The sequence below is a fragment of the Caretta caretta genome, chromosome 5, assembly GCF_965140235.1.
Source record: "Caretta caretta isolate rCarCar2 chromosome 5, rCarCar1.hap1, whole genome shotgun sequence".
Classification (NCBI taxonomy): Eukaryota; Metazoa; Chordata; order Testudines; family Cheloniidae; genus Caretta; species Caretta caretta.
In genome coordinates, this window is record NC_134210.1 from 104,572,115 (window position 1) to 104,588,205 (window position 16,091).

General features: G+C 35.9%; 1 protein-coding gene across 2 annotated transcripts in view; it reads left to right on the plus strand.

The window, feature by feature from the left end:
* Positions 1-16,091, plus strand: part of RIC1 (RIC1 partner of RAB6A GEF complex) — an 80,113-nt gene that overhangs the window by 47,391 nt on the left and 16,631 nt on the right. For both annotated transcript variants that reach the window (XM_048850924.2, XM_048850925.2), the window contains exons 8-16: positions 1,535-1,623; positions 3,292-3,436; positions 3,972-4,020; positions 6,711-6,863; positions 7,262-7,465; positions 10,596-10,634; positions 10,939-11,049; positions 11,736-11,825; positions 13,877-14,037. In XM_048850924.2, the coding sequence (XP_048706881.1) occupies positions 1,535-1,623; positions 3,292-3,436; positions 3,972-4,020; positions 6,711-6,863; positions 7,262-7,465; positions 10,596-10,634; positions 10,939-11,049; positions 11,736-11,825; positions 13,877-14,037 (1,041 nt within the window). The remainder of the gene's footprint in view (positions 1-1,534; positions 1,624-3,291; positions 3,437-3,971; positions 4,021-6,710; positions 6,864-7,261; positions 7,466-10,595; positions 10,635-10,938; positions 11,050-11,735; positions 11,826-13,876; positions 14,038-16,091) is intronic.

The window sequence follows — 16,091 nt, forward strand, 5'->3', positions numbered from 1 at the left end:
GAAGGAAGTGTCTTCACTAATGTGGTTCTTGTTTCTGGTATTTTTATTTTTTTGGATTATTTTAGTTTACATTTTTACATGGCTTACTATAAATACATTACTTCCTTTGAGGCAACTACCACAGAGTAACACTCTGAGCTGTGCAGCTAATGGACACTAGGATGTACATGCGGATTTGCTCTCGACAAACACTCCGAGATGAAACCGTAGGAACCTTTTCCCATCACATCTGAACTCCTGTTTTGATGCTTTTTTTAACCAATATTAAACAATGCTCTTTAAAACGAAAGGGGTTTTGCCACTCCCGTAGTTTTCCTACCATTTATAGACATTTGTCTGTTTTCTTTCTTCTGTACCCACCCTACAAACGGTTGCATTTATAAGTGTGTGAGGGAAGAGGAGAAGTCACTGACAGTGAACTAGCAGTTGAACTCTGGTGTTTGAAACTGCCACTTTGATCCCACTCCATTTCCAATTTTAAAACTTTTTAAACAAGCTTCAGGAGCAGGCTTCCCAATCTCAAACTAACAGGGTTGGTTTGGAATGAGATAGCCCTACCCATTTTAAAAAGGGGCAACACATGACTAGAGAACACACATCACTGCTACTCTTGACAGAATACTCAGTTCTATAGTACAGAATGTAAGCTGGGAAGAGATGCTTAGCAAATTTGCTAGGTGACTGGGCATCTTTTTTCACTGAAAAGCTGAAGATATAGAAACTCTGTTGTGCTAAACTGCTGTCTCGCCCCTCTGTTTCAGTTCTCCTTGTCGGCTATTAATTTGTCTCACCCATGGGGTAGCTATTTTCAGAGCAGATTATAAGAATTTGGGCCATCTGTGTTTTAGTCTTCCAGTTATCTGTCTGCTTTTGGGCATATATTTAATTAAATACTGTTGTATTCTTTTAGTTCTACTCCTTCTTACGATTTTGTACTTATTTTTTATTTTATTTTTGAATAATAAAGCACCCTTTATTTGCCATAGGGGGTAGTACAAAACAGACTTCTGGCAACACAATAAATAGTGCATTAAATCCAAAGGTCTTCCATGGGGATTATTATGGACTTGGAATCCATGTAAACATTTACAACATATAGAATGCTTTTATTGATCCAAATAGTATTCATTGCAGTGGTAGTTTCATAAATCTGTCTTGTTTTAAATGTTAACTGACAGTGTATCAGTCTCCAGTCTTCAAGATAAATTTTAATTCTAAATATCAAGAATTTTTAGTATTAACAAACATTAATCTTTTACTAGTTTAATATCCATTTAAAAATCTCTCATGTTTAATTGTATAATTTTTGCTTTGTGATAAGAATTTAATCTATTAAATACAACGTAAACTTGAAATTGCCTTTTTATAATCTTTTAAGTACATTGGTGTTTATGAATTATGAGTCAGGCACTTCTGTGAACTGAGGACCCCTTTTATACAACCTATATACCAGTTTTTATGTTGTAAAAGTGTTGTAAGAGTTACTTAGTTTTTTGAAAGTGCTTGAGCATAAAGTGTGTCTCATCTCTTCCAGCGGCTCTGTGCAAGTTTACACAATAGATAACTCCACGGGAGCCATGCAGTTGTCTCATAAATTGGAGCTGACACCAAAACAATATCCTGGTGAGTTCTCATATACTAACTTTCTTACCAGAGTTTGCAGTTGTGTTTTATGAAGATCGTGCTGATTCTATGGAATATGTTAAATTGTGTGTTGAGTGTCATGATGTTTCTTGTAAATATTCTGAAAACACAACTTGATGCCCGTTAATAATTTTAACGATCTTTATGCTGTGATTTCCAAACACACACAATTTAAAATAGAACATTGATTTTTGGCACAGTGATCTGAAAAAAACCCTCATTTTGTTCTTGCATGTTTTGAATCTATACATTATTGCATTTTTCAGGAATTAAAGAATATTTCCTATACCATCCAATGCTAGTAAACATCTGTTTGTTGTTTACAGTAACAAGTGGTTTTCTTAGTATGCTTTTACTTCTGTGTGCTTACATTGGTCTCCTGGGTGCTTTTAATTGACTGATTTGGATATAGGTGTCTTGTGAAATAAGTCAGAAGTTTGCAAATGAGGTGTGGATTTCTTATTTAATAGCTTACTTTAGTAAAATTTAGATAGGAATGCTTTAGTGCTTTCCTTTAAAAGGTGTAAAGTACCAAGGTTTACATATTACTTTCTTCTTAGGTTTTAAGTCCCTCTGCTGGCCAAGTGAGAAATAACACTGGACTCATTGTAGTAGAAAAGTTACTTTCTGTTCTTAGGTCTTCCTTAATTCTTCCCTATGGATCCTCTGTACAACAGCGCAAAGTGCACTGGCTATGTGGTACACAGCCTGAACAATAGCAAACTCTAGTCTTGCTTGACCAGTGTATTTGGATGCTGATTTTGAATACGGGAATCAAACTTCCTTTCCCTCTTTCTCCTTTGATATAAATGCAGAACAAAATCCTCTTTTCCATTGCTACTCTGATATATTGTAAGCGGGGCATGAAGTACTTTTCGTCAAAATGCATAGTGAGTAAATCAAGTGGTAAGAATTTGCATAGTGGACTCAAGACAATTCACAACATTTCTATGTAGTTCTATAGAAAATCTCAGGATATCTCAGGATCTCCCAAATTCTAGCAAAAAATGCGGTAGGAGTCCAGTGCACTTCAGTTGACTGCTCTGTGGTGATACTTGAACATTAGACACTGTAATTTTCCTCACAGTAGACCTAATAAATATGAACGGACCTGGAGGTGAGGGATAGATGAAGAGGTAAATATGCATGCCTAATGTTGAAGAGCACATTTGTACCGGTCCTAGTACAAATGTTTCAAGAACATGTCATCCATGTGAAGATATGAACCTTGTAATAATGCTATGGTCAGGATGATCTAATGAGTTAAGTTCTGATTGTATAAGCTAAAGATGCCTAAGGGCAGCTGTAAGCTTAGCTTCCCAAGATATTTTTGTCAGAATGTAGGGAATTATATATATATTCCTTTGGGGGTAGGTGTATTTCCACCCCTCATGTACTTCAATAGAACTCCCATGATTCTGATCAAATGTTGGGGAAGAATTCATATTGTGTTCTTCATACCAGCTTTTTCATTCCTTTTAACACACTGAGATTTGTGAAGCAGAAAAAGATTCTAACTCAGCAGATCAGAAAAAATAGCACAGCATTCTTGTATTTAATACAAATCTGTGTGCACAACATGGTGAAAGCAGCTAAATCATTATTTTGATGCTTTTCATGTATGTTTTCCTGACTGTTTATTAACAGATATTTGGAACAAAACAGGACCTGTAAAACTGATGAGATGGTCTCCTGATAACTGTGTTGTTATGGTTACCTGGGAATGTGGAGGCTTGTCCTTATGGAGTGTTTTTGGTGCCCAGCTTATCTGTACTTTGGGAGGAGATTTTGCGTGAGTAAATATTAGCTAGGTACAAGAATGATGTACCTTGACAAAAAAATCTCTGCATTCTTTTGTATTTGACTTCTCAGTCACTGGACAATTCTTTAAGTGATCAGTTAGTAGTTTTAGATCATTTTCTCAAGCTATTTTTGCTTCCCTAGAGGCCAGAAAATACTGACACAATTTAAGCAAGGAGGAAGGTTTGAAAATAACAGTACTGCCTTTTTTGAGGTAGTCTTTGTCACCAGCAAAGCTCATCACCCTGAAGAGAAACTATAAGGAAAATAGTAAAAAGTCCCCTTTACTTTCTGTAAATGGCATGCTACATTTTAATAGCATCCACAAAAGCATGAACTTAGAGAGCTCTTGCATTACAAACAAGTGGCAGTGGCTTTGCATGTAAGCCATAGCATGAATCAAATAAATGGTACGGCCTGAGCCGTGAGTAAAAATATAAATACTAAGACAGTGCTGACATAGCAAGATTTTTTTTTTACTGTGAATCAATTTAGTTTCAAGTCAATCTTATTGTGTTCTATTTTAGTTATCGGTCTGATGGTACCAAAAAAGACCCTCTAAAAATCAGTTCTATGGTAAGTACAATTGTAAATAGCAACACAGTAAGAAGTCTAGCTGAGTCTCATTTATGTACTTTTGATTAGAAAAAAATTCAGGTAACCTAAACTGTTTTTTCAGTAAATGTAACAAGTAGCTATATGTTTTGTTTTTTGTTTTTTTTTTTAAAAACAGAACAAACACACACAACCCAAAAAACACACACAACTGTTCAGTTTGTCTTAAACTAATTACTGGGCTATTTTTGGTATGCATGCTTAACCATAAGGGGAAGGCTTTCTTTTGGTATTGCTCTTAAAATTAAGGATGAGTAAGATAACTGGATGAGCTCTGTAGCTTAACTTTTCTATTTCATGCAACTTGGAACAATAAATAAGCCTCTCTAGTCAGAATACGTTAAGACTGAAAACTTCATGGCCATAACTTTAATTTTTCTGTTAAAGCTCTTTACAAAACTATCTGTGGTAACTTCTGTAGTTTTAATTTCTGTTTGTGTTAAACAAGAGCAGTTAAAATAATTCTTGATGTATTTGTATTGTGAATTGGTCTGAAATTCTGTCAGTCTGAGTCAAACATTTGTGAAAAGAAAAGAGCTGATGAAATAGCAAGGCTCCTCTCCACTAACTGTGGAACATCTTGTACAGTTTAACTGAAATACTGAGTTATGTTTAAAGTCTTAACTCCATCAAAATTCATATCCCTTTTTGTATGTAGCTTTGGAATATGTACCACAAAATGGTTGGGGAGGAGGATGACTGGCGACTGGGGCAGGTCACTTAGCCTCTCTCCGCCTCATTCCCATCTATAAAATGGGAGTCCTAGAGAGGAGACCAGCACCATAAGGATGAAAATTGCCCATTGAAAATTCATAAAAATGCCATCCCTACAACTGAGTTGGGATATGGGATATGTGCAGACATCACAAAATGGTATAAACGTCTATATATTGTTAGGAGGAGATGACATACTAGCTGGGTTTTCTGAAAGTCTAGGATGAAATCCTGAAGTCAGTGGGAGTTTTGTCATTGACTCCAGTGGGTCCAAGTTTTTACCGTTAGTTTTACGATAGCTTTTATTAGGGATTTAAACCAGTGGGCTAAACAGGGTGGGTTTTTTTTTGTTTTGTTTTTGCCTATGAAGCCTTTAACATGTGGACTTCTTTAATAATTTGTTTTCTATTTAGCAGATGTTACATATATACTTGTTCTTTGAAGTTCTAACTACAGCTTACTATTCATATTTATGAAATAGGAATATAGAACGTAGACACGGAAAAGATCTATACATCTGAGTCCATCCCCTGTCAATGGAGGAGGTGATCCACTGACAAAGATCAGATCGCATCTATATATTTTAGAATTCAAAATAATAAATCTTGAAAATGCGTTGCTTCAAAAGGACATAACATAACTGGTGCCTAAGAGGCCATTCAGAGCAAAGAGGCATTCTGTTTATAGTGCTTAGACAGACTTTTGCAGACTATTGGTTAAGCTAAGTGGGATAAAGATGCTTATGCAAGAGATACTTTCTGTTAATTTTAATATTGGTACCATTTTTGGCAAGGTGCCCGTTTTTAAAAAAAGCATTTCAGAGTTTGAGTAGTTAAAGTGGAGATAAACATTTGTTTCTCCAAAAGTACCTACTTGTAACAGGTTTCCTGTCTTGGTTTTGTGCTTCCTAGCATGACACAAGCAGGAAAACACCCACTGCTCAGTCTTAAAGCCACTGGGTCCAGCAGGTTTTATCATGCACCATCTCTGTAGTGAAACCGTAGCAGCTCTTAGCACTGCCAACTAAGTGTTCCTTTGTTACTGCTGATAATGGGAGATCTTCCATTGGTTGATTGCTGTGATGTGCCTTCTGTTTAGGCACATGTTTACTAATTAACTTGGGCAATGAAAATGTCCAGTCTTCTGTATAGTCTTTCTACTGTCTCCTGCAGTACATTTGAAGTCGGCGTATATTTTAAATGTAAATAACTAGCATTAATGCACCATTGAGGTTGAGAAATCAAACACAAGAGCCTGGAAACAATAAAGAAAGATTGCTCTGCAAACATTAATCACTGTCTGTATTATATATGCTTTATCATAAAGATCGAGAGATAGGTGGTTTACTTTTAACAAAAAAACACCCAAAATCAAATGCTGGTGGTGACTGTCCAGTTATTGACCTTGAGTCATGGTATGTTCCTATGCTGTCTGCTTTTCACTTGCCTCTTGCAGTACCCTTTTTTTAATCTTTACTTTTCTAGAAGTGCTTTTAGTGCTTTTGAAAGGCTTGATCTGCTACAACTAATACTGTGTACAAAATAAAATTACTTACCTATGAATATATAATTCATATTCACAGGAATAAGTTTAACAAATCATTCACCTACATATTCCTCTTAAAGTTATAATTTATGGGTGCTTTAATCTTTTTAATTTTTTCAAATTCTATATTTTCTAGCTTTTGCATAGAGAAGAATTTAAACTGGGCACTAAAGTGTCTTCCCTGCCAGGAGTGGCTATGATATATCTGCTGGAGCAGCTGACTTGAAAACTGCAAGCTATGGGAGTTCCCTGCCAGTCTTATGGCTGGCCCAAGACCCTGGGCCCAAAAGGGGTGATCCTCCTATAAAGAGAGTTCCTGTATGTTTTTTGTTTTTCTGACTGTCTAAATCAATTAAGTGATTTTTTTATTTTTTTGTTCTGCATGTGTTCAGAGCTGGGGTTCAGAAGGCTATCACCTATGGGTGATCGATGGGAATTGTTCTCTGAATGCAGGGTGTGATATAGATACCAAGAATGAAGCTCATCAGCTTGGTATTCTGCAATTTCAGTTCATCAAGAGTGCACTCACTGCTAACACTTGCATGGTACGTGTTCATAGATAGATCTTACTATTTTAGAGATTATTAGATTAGAGATTCTCAGTTTTCAGAGAACCTTTTTTTGTGTTCCTTCCTTTATCAAGTGAAGTCTGATGTGTTTTCCAATAATTAAATTGTCGTGTTTATGTATGTTTCTCTTAAGTGCATCTTTCTAATTAAGCAAAATCTCCTTGTCAAATAGGAGATATTTTGAAAATACTGCTGTATATGATCATCCACTGTTTGGTATCTCTGCAGTATGTTGGTGCTTCAAAGATGGAAAAACTGCCTTAAATCGTATTTTTGTGCTGACTGTTGAAGTTGAATTCTGCAAAATGAAGTGTTTTGTGTTTGTTTTATTTTCTGTGCAGTAACGTCCTTTATTTATCTTTTTTTTAATATAGAGTAACCAGGAGCAGGTCCTCCTGCAAGGAGAAGATCGCTTGTATTTGAACTGTGGGGATGCAACACAGGCCCAGAATCCCAGAAGTGCTTCAGCACACTCTGATCATAAGCCCATCAGGGAAAGAGGCCCATTTTTGGAGGGCAGTTTAGATTCTCAGGGTTTAAGCACTTTATTAGGACACAGGCATTGGCATGTTGTACAGGTAATTCTCCATTTGTTACTCAAATAGTATTTTTGCACTTACTTCCTATCACCTGAACCTGGTGGTGTCTGTTTTTCTTTTTATCCCTTCTGCAAGTATTGTATTTGTTTCATATGGTGTGAAATCTCTGTGCTCTCCTGTTTCCTATTGCTTGCTCCCACGGTACAGCTTGTTGTTCCCTGAGGGCCAAAAGAATTCCGGCTGTCCTTTTTTCCTCCAGCTGTGGATTCGTATCCTAGACAGTCAAGGGATTAATAGGGCTAAATGCCTTTTTCTAACCTCATGAGAGAGAGCAAGAGAGCTATTTTTTTCCCACGTACAAATTTTTGCCTCCGGCCGGAAGGAACATTAGGGATGTTGGAGGTATGAAATACTCTGTAGAATATATGAAGTTTCTAATGCCCATGTAGACAATTTAAAGATTTGTCTATTGCAGACAACTTCAGGGTTTTGGCAATACATGCAAGCTGTTTGTTTAGATGAGGAGATGAAACCGCTTTATAGTATCATATCTTGCAAGAAGGTGGTGTTTCCAGAAGGTGTTAAGTCCAAAGCCATCATGCTTACTCATTCCAGCAGTAAGGAACAATGTATATAATTTTGAATCCATAATTTTAGACAAAGTTTCCTGCTTACATATCTGCTTTATGGATTTCACTAAAACTGAGGATGACACTTTAGTAAAACTGACATCAGGATTTAACTTATTGTACGTGCAGCGTATGCATCAGCATGATTATACCAGGCTCCAGGTGCTGTCAAACCTTAGAGCTCCATATACCGGCATTAGCCCTAGTGTTTTGTTTCATGTGCCATTTTGTATACTATCTTTATGAAAGTTTTTGATGCAGTACTTTCCACAGATTAGAGCATAGGTCTGATTTTAAAAAAAGCCTTTATACCCCTCACATCTTTCCTGGCTTTTTGGCTTTTTTTGATTAATTACAGTCGTTAACCCATGATATTTTACAAACTGATGCCTTTTAAAACAAATCTACAGAACCTGGAGAATATTTTTTATGTGGCTTTCTAATCTGACTCTAATTTAGAATGTATCTGCTTGCCTTTAATGAAAACTACCTCATCTAGGCAAGCAGCTTCATTTGAATTATGGTGGCTGATGGTTTAGTTGCTCATGATATGTGCAGTAGCGCCAGTCACTGTCCTAACAGACTTTGCACAGAGGAATTTGGACCCACCTTTTCTTCTGTTTCTCCATTGCACTCAAAAATGAAAAGGAATGTTACACAGGAGAAGAACTGTAGAATAAATACCAATCTAGGCTGAGATCTGTTTGATAGGCCTTTACACACAGGTGATGGTAGGAATTCTCGGACAACTGCTGTCTTTACACCCTATTGCCCTAGTTTATATGCTGAGGCATAACTGCCAGTTGGTAATGAGTAGAAAAGAGTGTAAGGAAGACCAGACAGCACACTTGATATTAGAGAAATGTATCCAACTGACAAAAATCTCTTAATGGTTTCACTTGTTACAAAAATACAGGCCTTGATTCCTTTCGAGATTTGAATGATCTTATTTGGTACCTCAACCAAATACATTTTTCTCTTGCGTAAACTCAATCAAGTTGAAAATTTACAGGAGAAAAGTTCCCTTGAAGTACTGTGTCCTGCAAAATAGCCTTGATTGGTTTCTATTTAAAGAGCTACTATATCTTCTTATGGACAGTAAAAATTAATTTGGTGAGGCTTTGGATCATTCAAGTAACAGAATACTGAGTATGTAAACTCTATCTGGAAAGGAGCTGGAGGCTTTTATAAATTGCTTGCATTGAGTCTTTTAGCTTTCGCTGTCATTGGTTGTTATCAATTCAGTATCTTCCCAAGTCCAACCTTTTTCTCATTTCAATGCCAGCCACTTTCCAAACCCTAGGACTTTCATGTCAAAAGAATCAGAAGTTAAAATCTAAGTCTGGAAGACTTGTTCCCTGAAACTTATAATTTGCCTCAAACCTAGGTTGAGTAAGTAGTTGTCTTGTGAAATGTTTACCTGATGGGTTACAGTAAACATCCTAAATTTGGCTGAAATTACGGTTAATATCCTTATAAATTGCAGATGGGAATGGAAGTCTTCTCATCTTTCTCTTCATTCCCTAAGAAGAATAATTTGAGTTTTAGCAAAAAGAAACTTATTGATATTCCATACTGAATCTAATTTTGTCTGTGGCAGAAGTTGATGCCAATTTAAAACAGCTAGGTAACTGACCAAGAAATGTAATAATTGAAACCATAAATCAAACTACAGATATTTTCAGACAACTGTGTTGGAGAACAAAATCCTTCCCTTCCCTATAGCCATAGTTCTAGTTACGCTTCTTGCCACTAGTTTGCTGTGCTGCAGTTTGTATACAGACTCATAGAATTTTACCATGTTCATTTCATGAGAACATAACTTGGCATATACCTTCTGTGCAAAATAAAACCATTAAACAGGAGTGAAAAAAGGCAAATTTAAAAAAAAAAAACAAAAAAAACCTCTTCTGACTCTATTGTTATGTCAGTACAAATCTAAGAAAATTTGATTTCTGGAGTTGAGGGCTGAGGAAACCATGCATAACTGATGATTTTACTGAATGGAATCTTCTCTTGACAACTCTTCAATTGATGGAAAAAATCAACTGCTTTAAGGGGGAAAAAAAATCTTAAAAATAGTATTTTGCCACTGTAACTCCCTATTAGATTTTTACATATTTTAAGCAAAGCAAAGAAAACAGCGATCAAGCTTAAAATATGTTAAAATTGTTTGTTTTCTAGGAAAATGATAGATTGTATAATTCTAATTATCAGACTTTGAATGCAAGTTTCTGAATATCAGGGAGCTTACTGCTTCCAGTGAGTTGCACTCTGGATAGATGGTAGTTAAATGTAGCATATCCAGTCCATTGAAACTTAAAGTTTATATAATTCTAAAATGTATTGGAAAGAGTGGCGCGAGGGAAGAATTGTGGTGGTGAAAAAACTCCAATGGCTGTGAACAAACCAGAATGTTCTGGAACTAAAATAGATAAAAGAAACCATTTTGACTGTGTGCATGTCCCTTAAAGTGTGTGAATTTTTATCATTTCAATTTGTTCTCAGTACAGTGATCTGTATTATATTACTTTTTTTAGATTCACAGTACATATCTAGAGAGCAACTGGCCTATAAGGGTGAGTTACTTAAAAATAGCTTGGTGCTTGATGAAAAATGTAAGCATTAGGTTTTTATAATTGTTCTTGTTATAGGATGAGATTGTCACTATATTAAATCAAAGCAATTTATGTATTTAAAAGAAAAATGTCATTTATTTAAAAGTATGGTAGAGAACATTTGTACTCAGACAATTTTCAAGTTTTAAGTTGAGTATATTAGTATTGCTAAAGTATTGATCTTGAATAGAAGTATGCAATTTTTGAACAATAGTTTCTCCTCTCCCCCCCACCCCCCCCACCCCCACAATTTTCGTCTGAACAGTTTTCAGCCATTGACAAGCTGGGGCAGAATGTAGCTGTTGTTGGCAAGTTTGGTTTTGCACATTATTCTTTACTCACCAAAAAATGGAAGTTGTTTGGGAACATTACCCAGGTGAGTGCTGACTAGTTTTATAAGCTTGTGTGCAGTTCAAACAGATTTATTATAATCACAATATTTTGGACATATTTTTAGTTTTCTACCAAATCATGTGTTTTCAAATGAATTTCTTGAAGACAGATTAGGGAAGCTGGTTTTGCACGTCTTGACATAAAACACATGAAAAGTAGTGTAGTTTGGAACAAACTTGACCGTAAAATATATGAATTATAGCAAAAAATTGTAAAGCTGGATGCCTAAAGTGAGATTCCTAAATCCATGTCTCAGCTCTTATATTTGAGTTGTAGATGCTCGGCACCTCTGAAAATCAAGTATGAAGCCTAACTTTAGGCACCCAGAATTGCAAATTTTGGCAACTATAATTTAAAAAGATGTAGATTTGCTGCGTTTACTGATGAACCATATGTAGAACTTGGCTTTGTTGAATAGTTTTTGAGTATCACATATCTGTCTGAAAACCCTTGAAGACTTATTTTTTTAAAAATTGTCATACCCAAATAAGATTGTTCTGTTAGTAGTGTTGCTGTTTTATATGTAGTCTACAGGATGCTTATATATGTATTAAGTGTGTGTATAATTCTCTATGTATTTTATTTTTGTGTATAAGTTACGTGATTTGTGGAAACTTCTAAGCAGCTTATAACCTTGCTGACTTGATTGATCTTTCATTTTATTTTAAGGAGCAAAATATGATTGTAACAGGTGGCATAGCCTGGTGGAATGATTTCATTGTTCTTGCATGTTATAATTTAAGTGACCGCCAAGAAGAGGTAAGGGATTTGTTTTTTCAAGCAAGCTAATCAGTTGCTATCTTCTTTGTGTGTTCTAAATATTAGGGCTGTCGATTAATCGTAGTTAACTCATATGATTAACTCAAATAATCGTGATTTAAAAATTTAATCCCAGTTTTAATCACAATGTTAAATGATAGAATACCAATTGAAATTTATTACATATTTTGGATGTTTTTCTACTTTTTCATATATTTTCAGTGTTGTAATTGACATCAAAGTGTATATTTTTAGTACAAATATTTGCACTGTAAAAATGACTTATATTTTTCAATTCACCTCACACAAATACTGTTGTGAAAGTGCAACTTACAAATGTAGTTTTTGTTACATAACTGCACTCAAACAAAACAATGTAAAACTTCAGAGCCTACAAGTCCCTTCAGTCCTACTTCTCGTTCAGCCAATCGCTAAGACAAAGAAGTTTGTTTACATTTACAGGAGATAATGCTGCCCACTTCTTGCTTTCTGGTGACATTGTAAATTAGAACAGGCATTTGCATAGCACTTTTGTAGCCTGCATTGCAAGATATTTAAATGCCAGATATGCTAAACATTCCTATGCCCTTTCCATGTTTTGGCCACCATACCAGAGGACATGCTTCCATGCTGATGATGCTCTTTTTTTTCTCTAAATGAGCATTAATTAAATTTGTGACTGAAATCCTTGGGGGAAAATTATATGTCCCCTGCTCTTTTACACCCGCATTCTGCCATATATTTCATGTTATAGCAGTCTCAGATGATGACCCAGCACCTGCTGTTTTAAGAACACTTTCACTGCAGATTTGACAGAACGCAAAGAAGGTACCAATGTGAGATTTCTAAAGATCGCTACAGAACTCGACCCAAGGTTTAAGACTCTGAAGTGCCTTCCAAAATCTGAGAGGGACGAGGTGTGGAGCGTGCTTTGAGAAGTCTTAGAAGAGCAGCACTCCGATGTGGAAACTACAGAACGCGAACCACCAAAAAGAAAATCAACTTTCTGCTGGTGGCTTCTGACTCAGATAATGAAAATGAACATGCGTCAGTCTGCACTGCTTCAGATTGTTATCGAGCAGAACCTGTCGTCAGCATGGATGCATGTCCCCTGGAATGGTGGTTGAAGCATGAAGGGACATATGAATCTTTAGCACGTCAGGTATGTAAATATCTTGTGACACCGGCTACAGCAGTGCCATGCGATTGCCTGTTCTCCCTTTCAGGTGACATTGTAAACAAGAAGCAGGCAGCATTATCTCCTGCAAATGTAAACAAACTTGTTGGTGTAAGCAATTGGTTGAACAGGAAGTAGGACTGAGTGGACTTGCAGGCTCTAAAATTTTACATTGTTTTATTTTTGAATGCAGTTTTTTATACATAATTCTACATTTGTAAGTTCAACTTTCATGATGGAGATTGTACTACAGTACTTGTATTAGGTGAATTGAAATACTATTTTGTTTTTTTACAGTGCAAATGTAATCAAAAATAAATATAAAGTGAGCACTGTACACTTTGTATTCTGTGTTGTAATTAAAATCAGTATATTTGAAAATGTAGAAAACATCCAAAAATATTTAAATAAATATTCTATTGTTTAACAGTGCGATTTATTGCACGATTAATTTTTTTAGTCACTGGACAGCCCTACTAAATATAGAGGCAGTTCGGGAGAATCTTGTATAACTCTTCAGTTGGGAGGGGGCTCAGTGTGAATAGGAATTTGGATGAATGACTTTCCCCAGTTTAAAAAATATTTGAGGAAGGTAAAAGAACTGTTCTTTGTTCAAGGTTTGCAGTTTTAGAACTCTCTCTCAATTTTTTTTGTTTTACTTTTGCTGTTGATAACTACAATAGTACTACCAGTTAAGCACTCAGTCAGTTTAGTATACAATTTAAAATTGCTTCCTAAAATGTTTTGCTAGGAATCCAAGATAGTCATAACACAAAAATCCATATGAGGCATTAATGGGTCTGTTGAAGTTTTTAGGTTACGTTGATGTTTGCAGCAAGAGAACTCTTGTCTAAACCATTAATTGTCCTTACAGCTAAGAATCTACCTGCGAACATCCAATCTGGACAATGCATTTGCACATGTCACCAAAGTCCAGGCAGAAACATTACTACTCAGTGTCTTCCGGGATATAGTAATATTGTTTAGAGCAGATTGTTCTATTTGCCTGTATAGTATTGAAAGACAACCTGAAGGGTGAGTACGACTGAAGCAAGTCTATGAAATTATTTTACCACATTTTTATAGTAATTTAACTTAGAAATATCTCCTCTATATGAGTAATTTCCTTTGATAAACTTTTAGTCTTAAGATTAATCATAGGCTTTGATAACTTATTGAGACAACTTTTCAAAATGTGGCATCCATTTGTAGCCATTCTATCACCTGTGTGTGCAAATGATAATACTCAAAATGTGGATACAAGGGTTTGCATATTTGGAAGCTTGCATGCACACATGCTTACCCAGAGAAACTTTTTGAGCACTGTCACTTTCACACAGAATTTATGTGTGCAGGTGACAGTGCCTGAAATGTGCACATACAAACTTGTGTTTGTGAAAAAGGTGTCGGAATTGAGGCACATTTGAAAACTTGGGCCATTTTAGCTGGTAGGGAAAGTAACCTGGGCTTCTGGTGTTTTCTCTTGAGACTTTTATCACACATTGAGGAGATTACACTTGAAGAAGATTGACTGATTAAATTTGCAATGATTACTGCTTAGCTGATTCTAATTATCTGTATCTCCAGACATGTTGGGTTCCAGTCCACTTCTTAGATTTTGAAATTGTAGCTTTTAAATGTTGTATTTTTAGCATAAACCTGTATGTGAAAACTGTGCACAACTTCCATAATTTATAAAACCTGCATGCAGACCTGTGATTATTTAAACTGGTATCAGTAACTTTACAAAATCTATAAAGTTCTTTTCTAAATAGAGAATTTAAAAAAATCTAACTGTACCCACCAGTTAATTCTGTCCGTTTAGCTTTCATATGCCATTCACCATGGAAAATTAGAGGAAATGGTCAGGGCCAGAAGTCTGTTGTACATTTTGACACGTAAGCTGCTGGAGAAGCAAGGGTTTGTCACTAATTGGTATAGCACTTAAAGATCAGTCAGAGGAATTTTTTTGTCTTGTTTTCTTACCTAAATACATCTTTCTAAAGTAAGGCAATAAAGACTTCAGAAGTTGAAGCTACATACCTTATCAGAGATTCTAAGTGCTTGTTTTTAATAGTTTGTCAGGATGGAACTTGCTTCTACACTCCCTAGCAACTGCCTAAGTGAGTAAATATCTGTATTCACAACATTACAGCCTGTAAAGCAAAGTAATAGTGATACAAAATCTTTAGAGTACTGGTGTGTCTAGAAAAATAATTCTAAGGGTTCTAAATGTTTCTCAAGGAAGGATATGAAATATTTTTTGTGAATGGACATACACTGTTAATAAGAAGGCTTTAGACAGATGGAGTCTTTATTTATTTTTTGCAATGAATTCTAGAGTTTGTCCCTGAGGGCACAGTACTGGGTTGCTTTAAGCGGTGGCCTACTCTTGTGTAAAAATCTAGACTCTATAGAGCTTATGTAGCTGCTACTTCAGCCCACTTGGTATTTTTTCATATAACATGGAATCCCTCTTCAGTGCAGACTTTTATTTAGAGGCTTGAACATACTTGAACATCTATTGAATCAATAAGTAAATGTAAAGGAGAAAAACTTGTCCTGTTTGTGAATGCTCAGCTGGAGTTGTAGTTTCTGCAACAGATACGGGATTCGTGACCTAAAAGTGGGTCCAGAAAAAGATTAGTTAGGCATATTTAAGGCACTACAAGATTTCCATAGAGAAGAGGTTTTCTAACTCTTTGGGCTCCAGTTCATTATTACTTTTCCCACTCTAATTTCTCACCCTTCCTTATGCAGCCTTGTATGTAAAATGGCCCTGATAGATGTCTGCAGAGCAGTAGAAGTCAGGACTAGTGCCTCCTGTTCCCTAGTCCTGCCAGAGATTTGTAGTGTGAACTAAGAGTGGCTGAGGGATACAGGAAGACTGTTCTGGATGATATGTGAGGCATTTCCGTGGTTAGAAGGAGCTGCAGAGAGATATGAGGTACCTGATAGCGAAAGGATGGGACACTCAGGCAGTATAATGAGTCCACGTGACAGGCAAGAACAGGTCCATGGAGACTTTTAAAAACAACTCAGTGTTTCAGGATTCTGCTAAACAAATGGGAGCTCCTGGAGAATGGAGT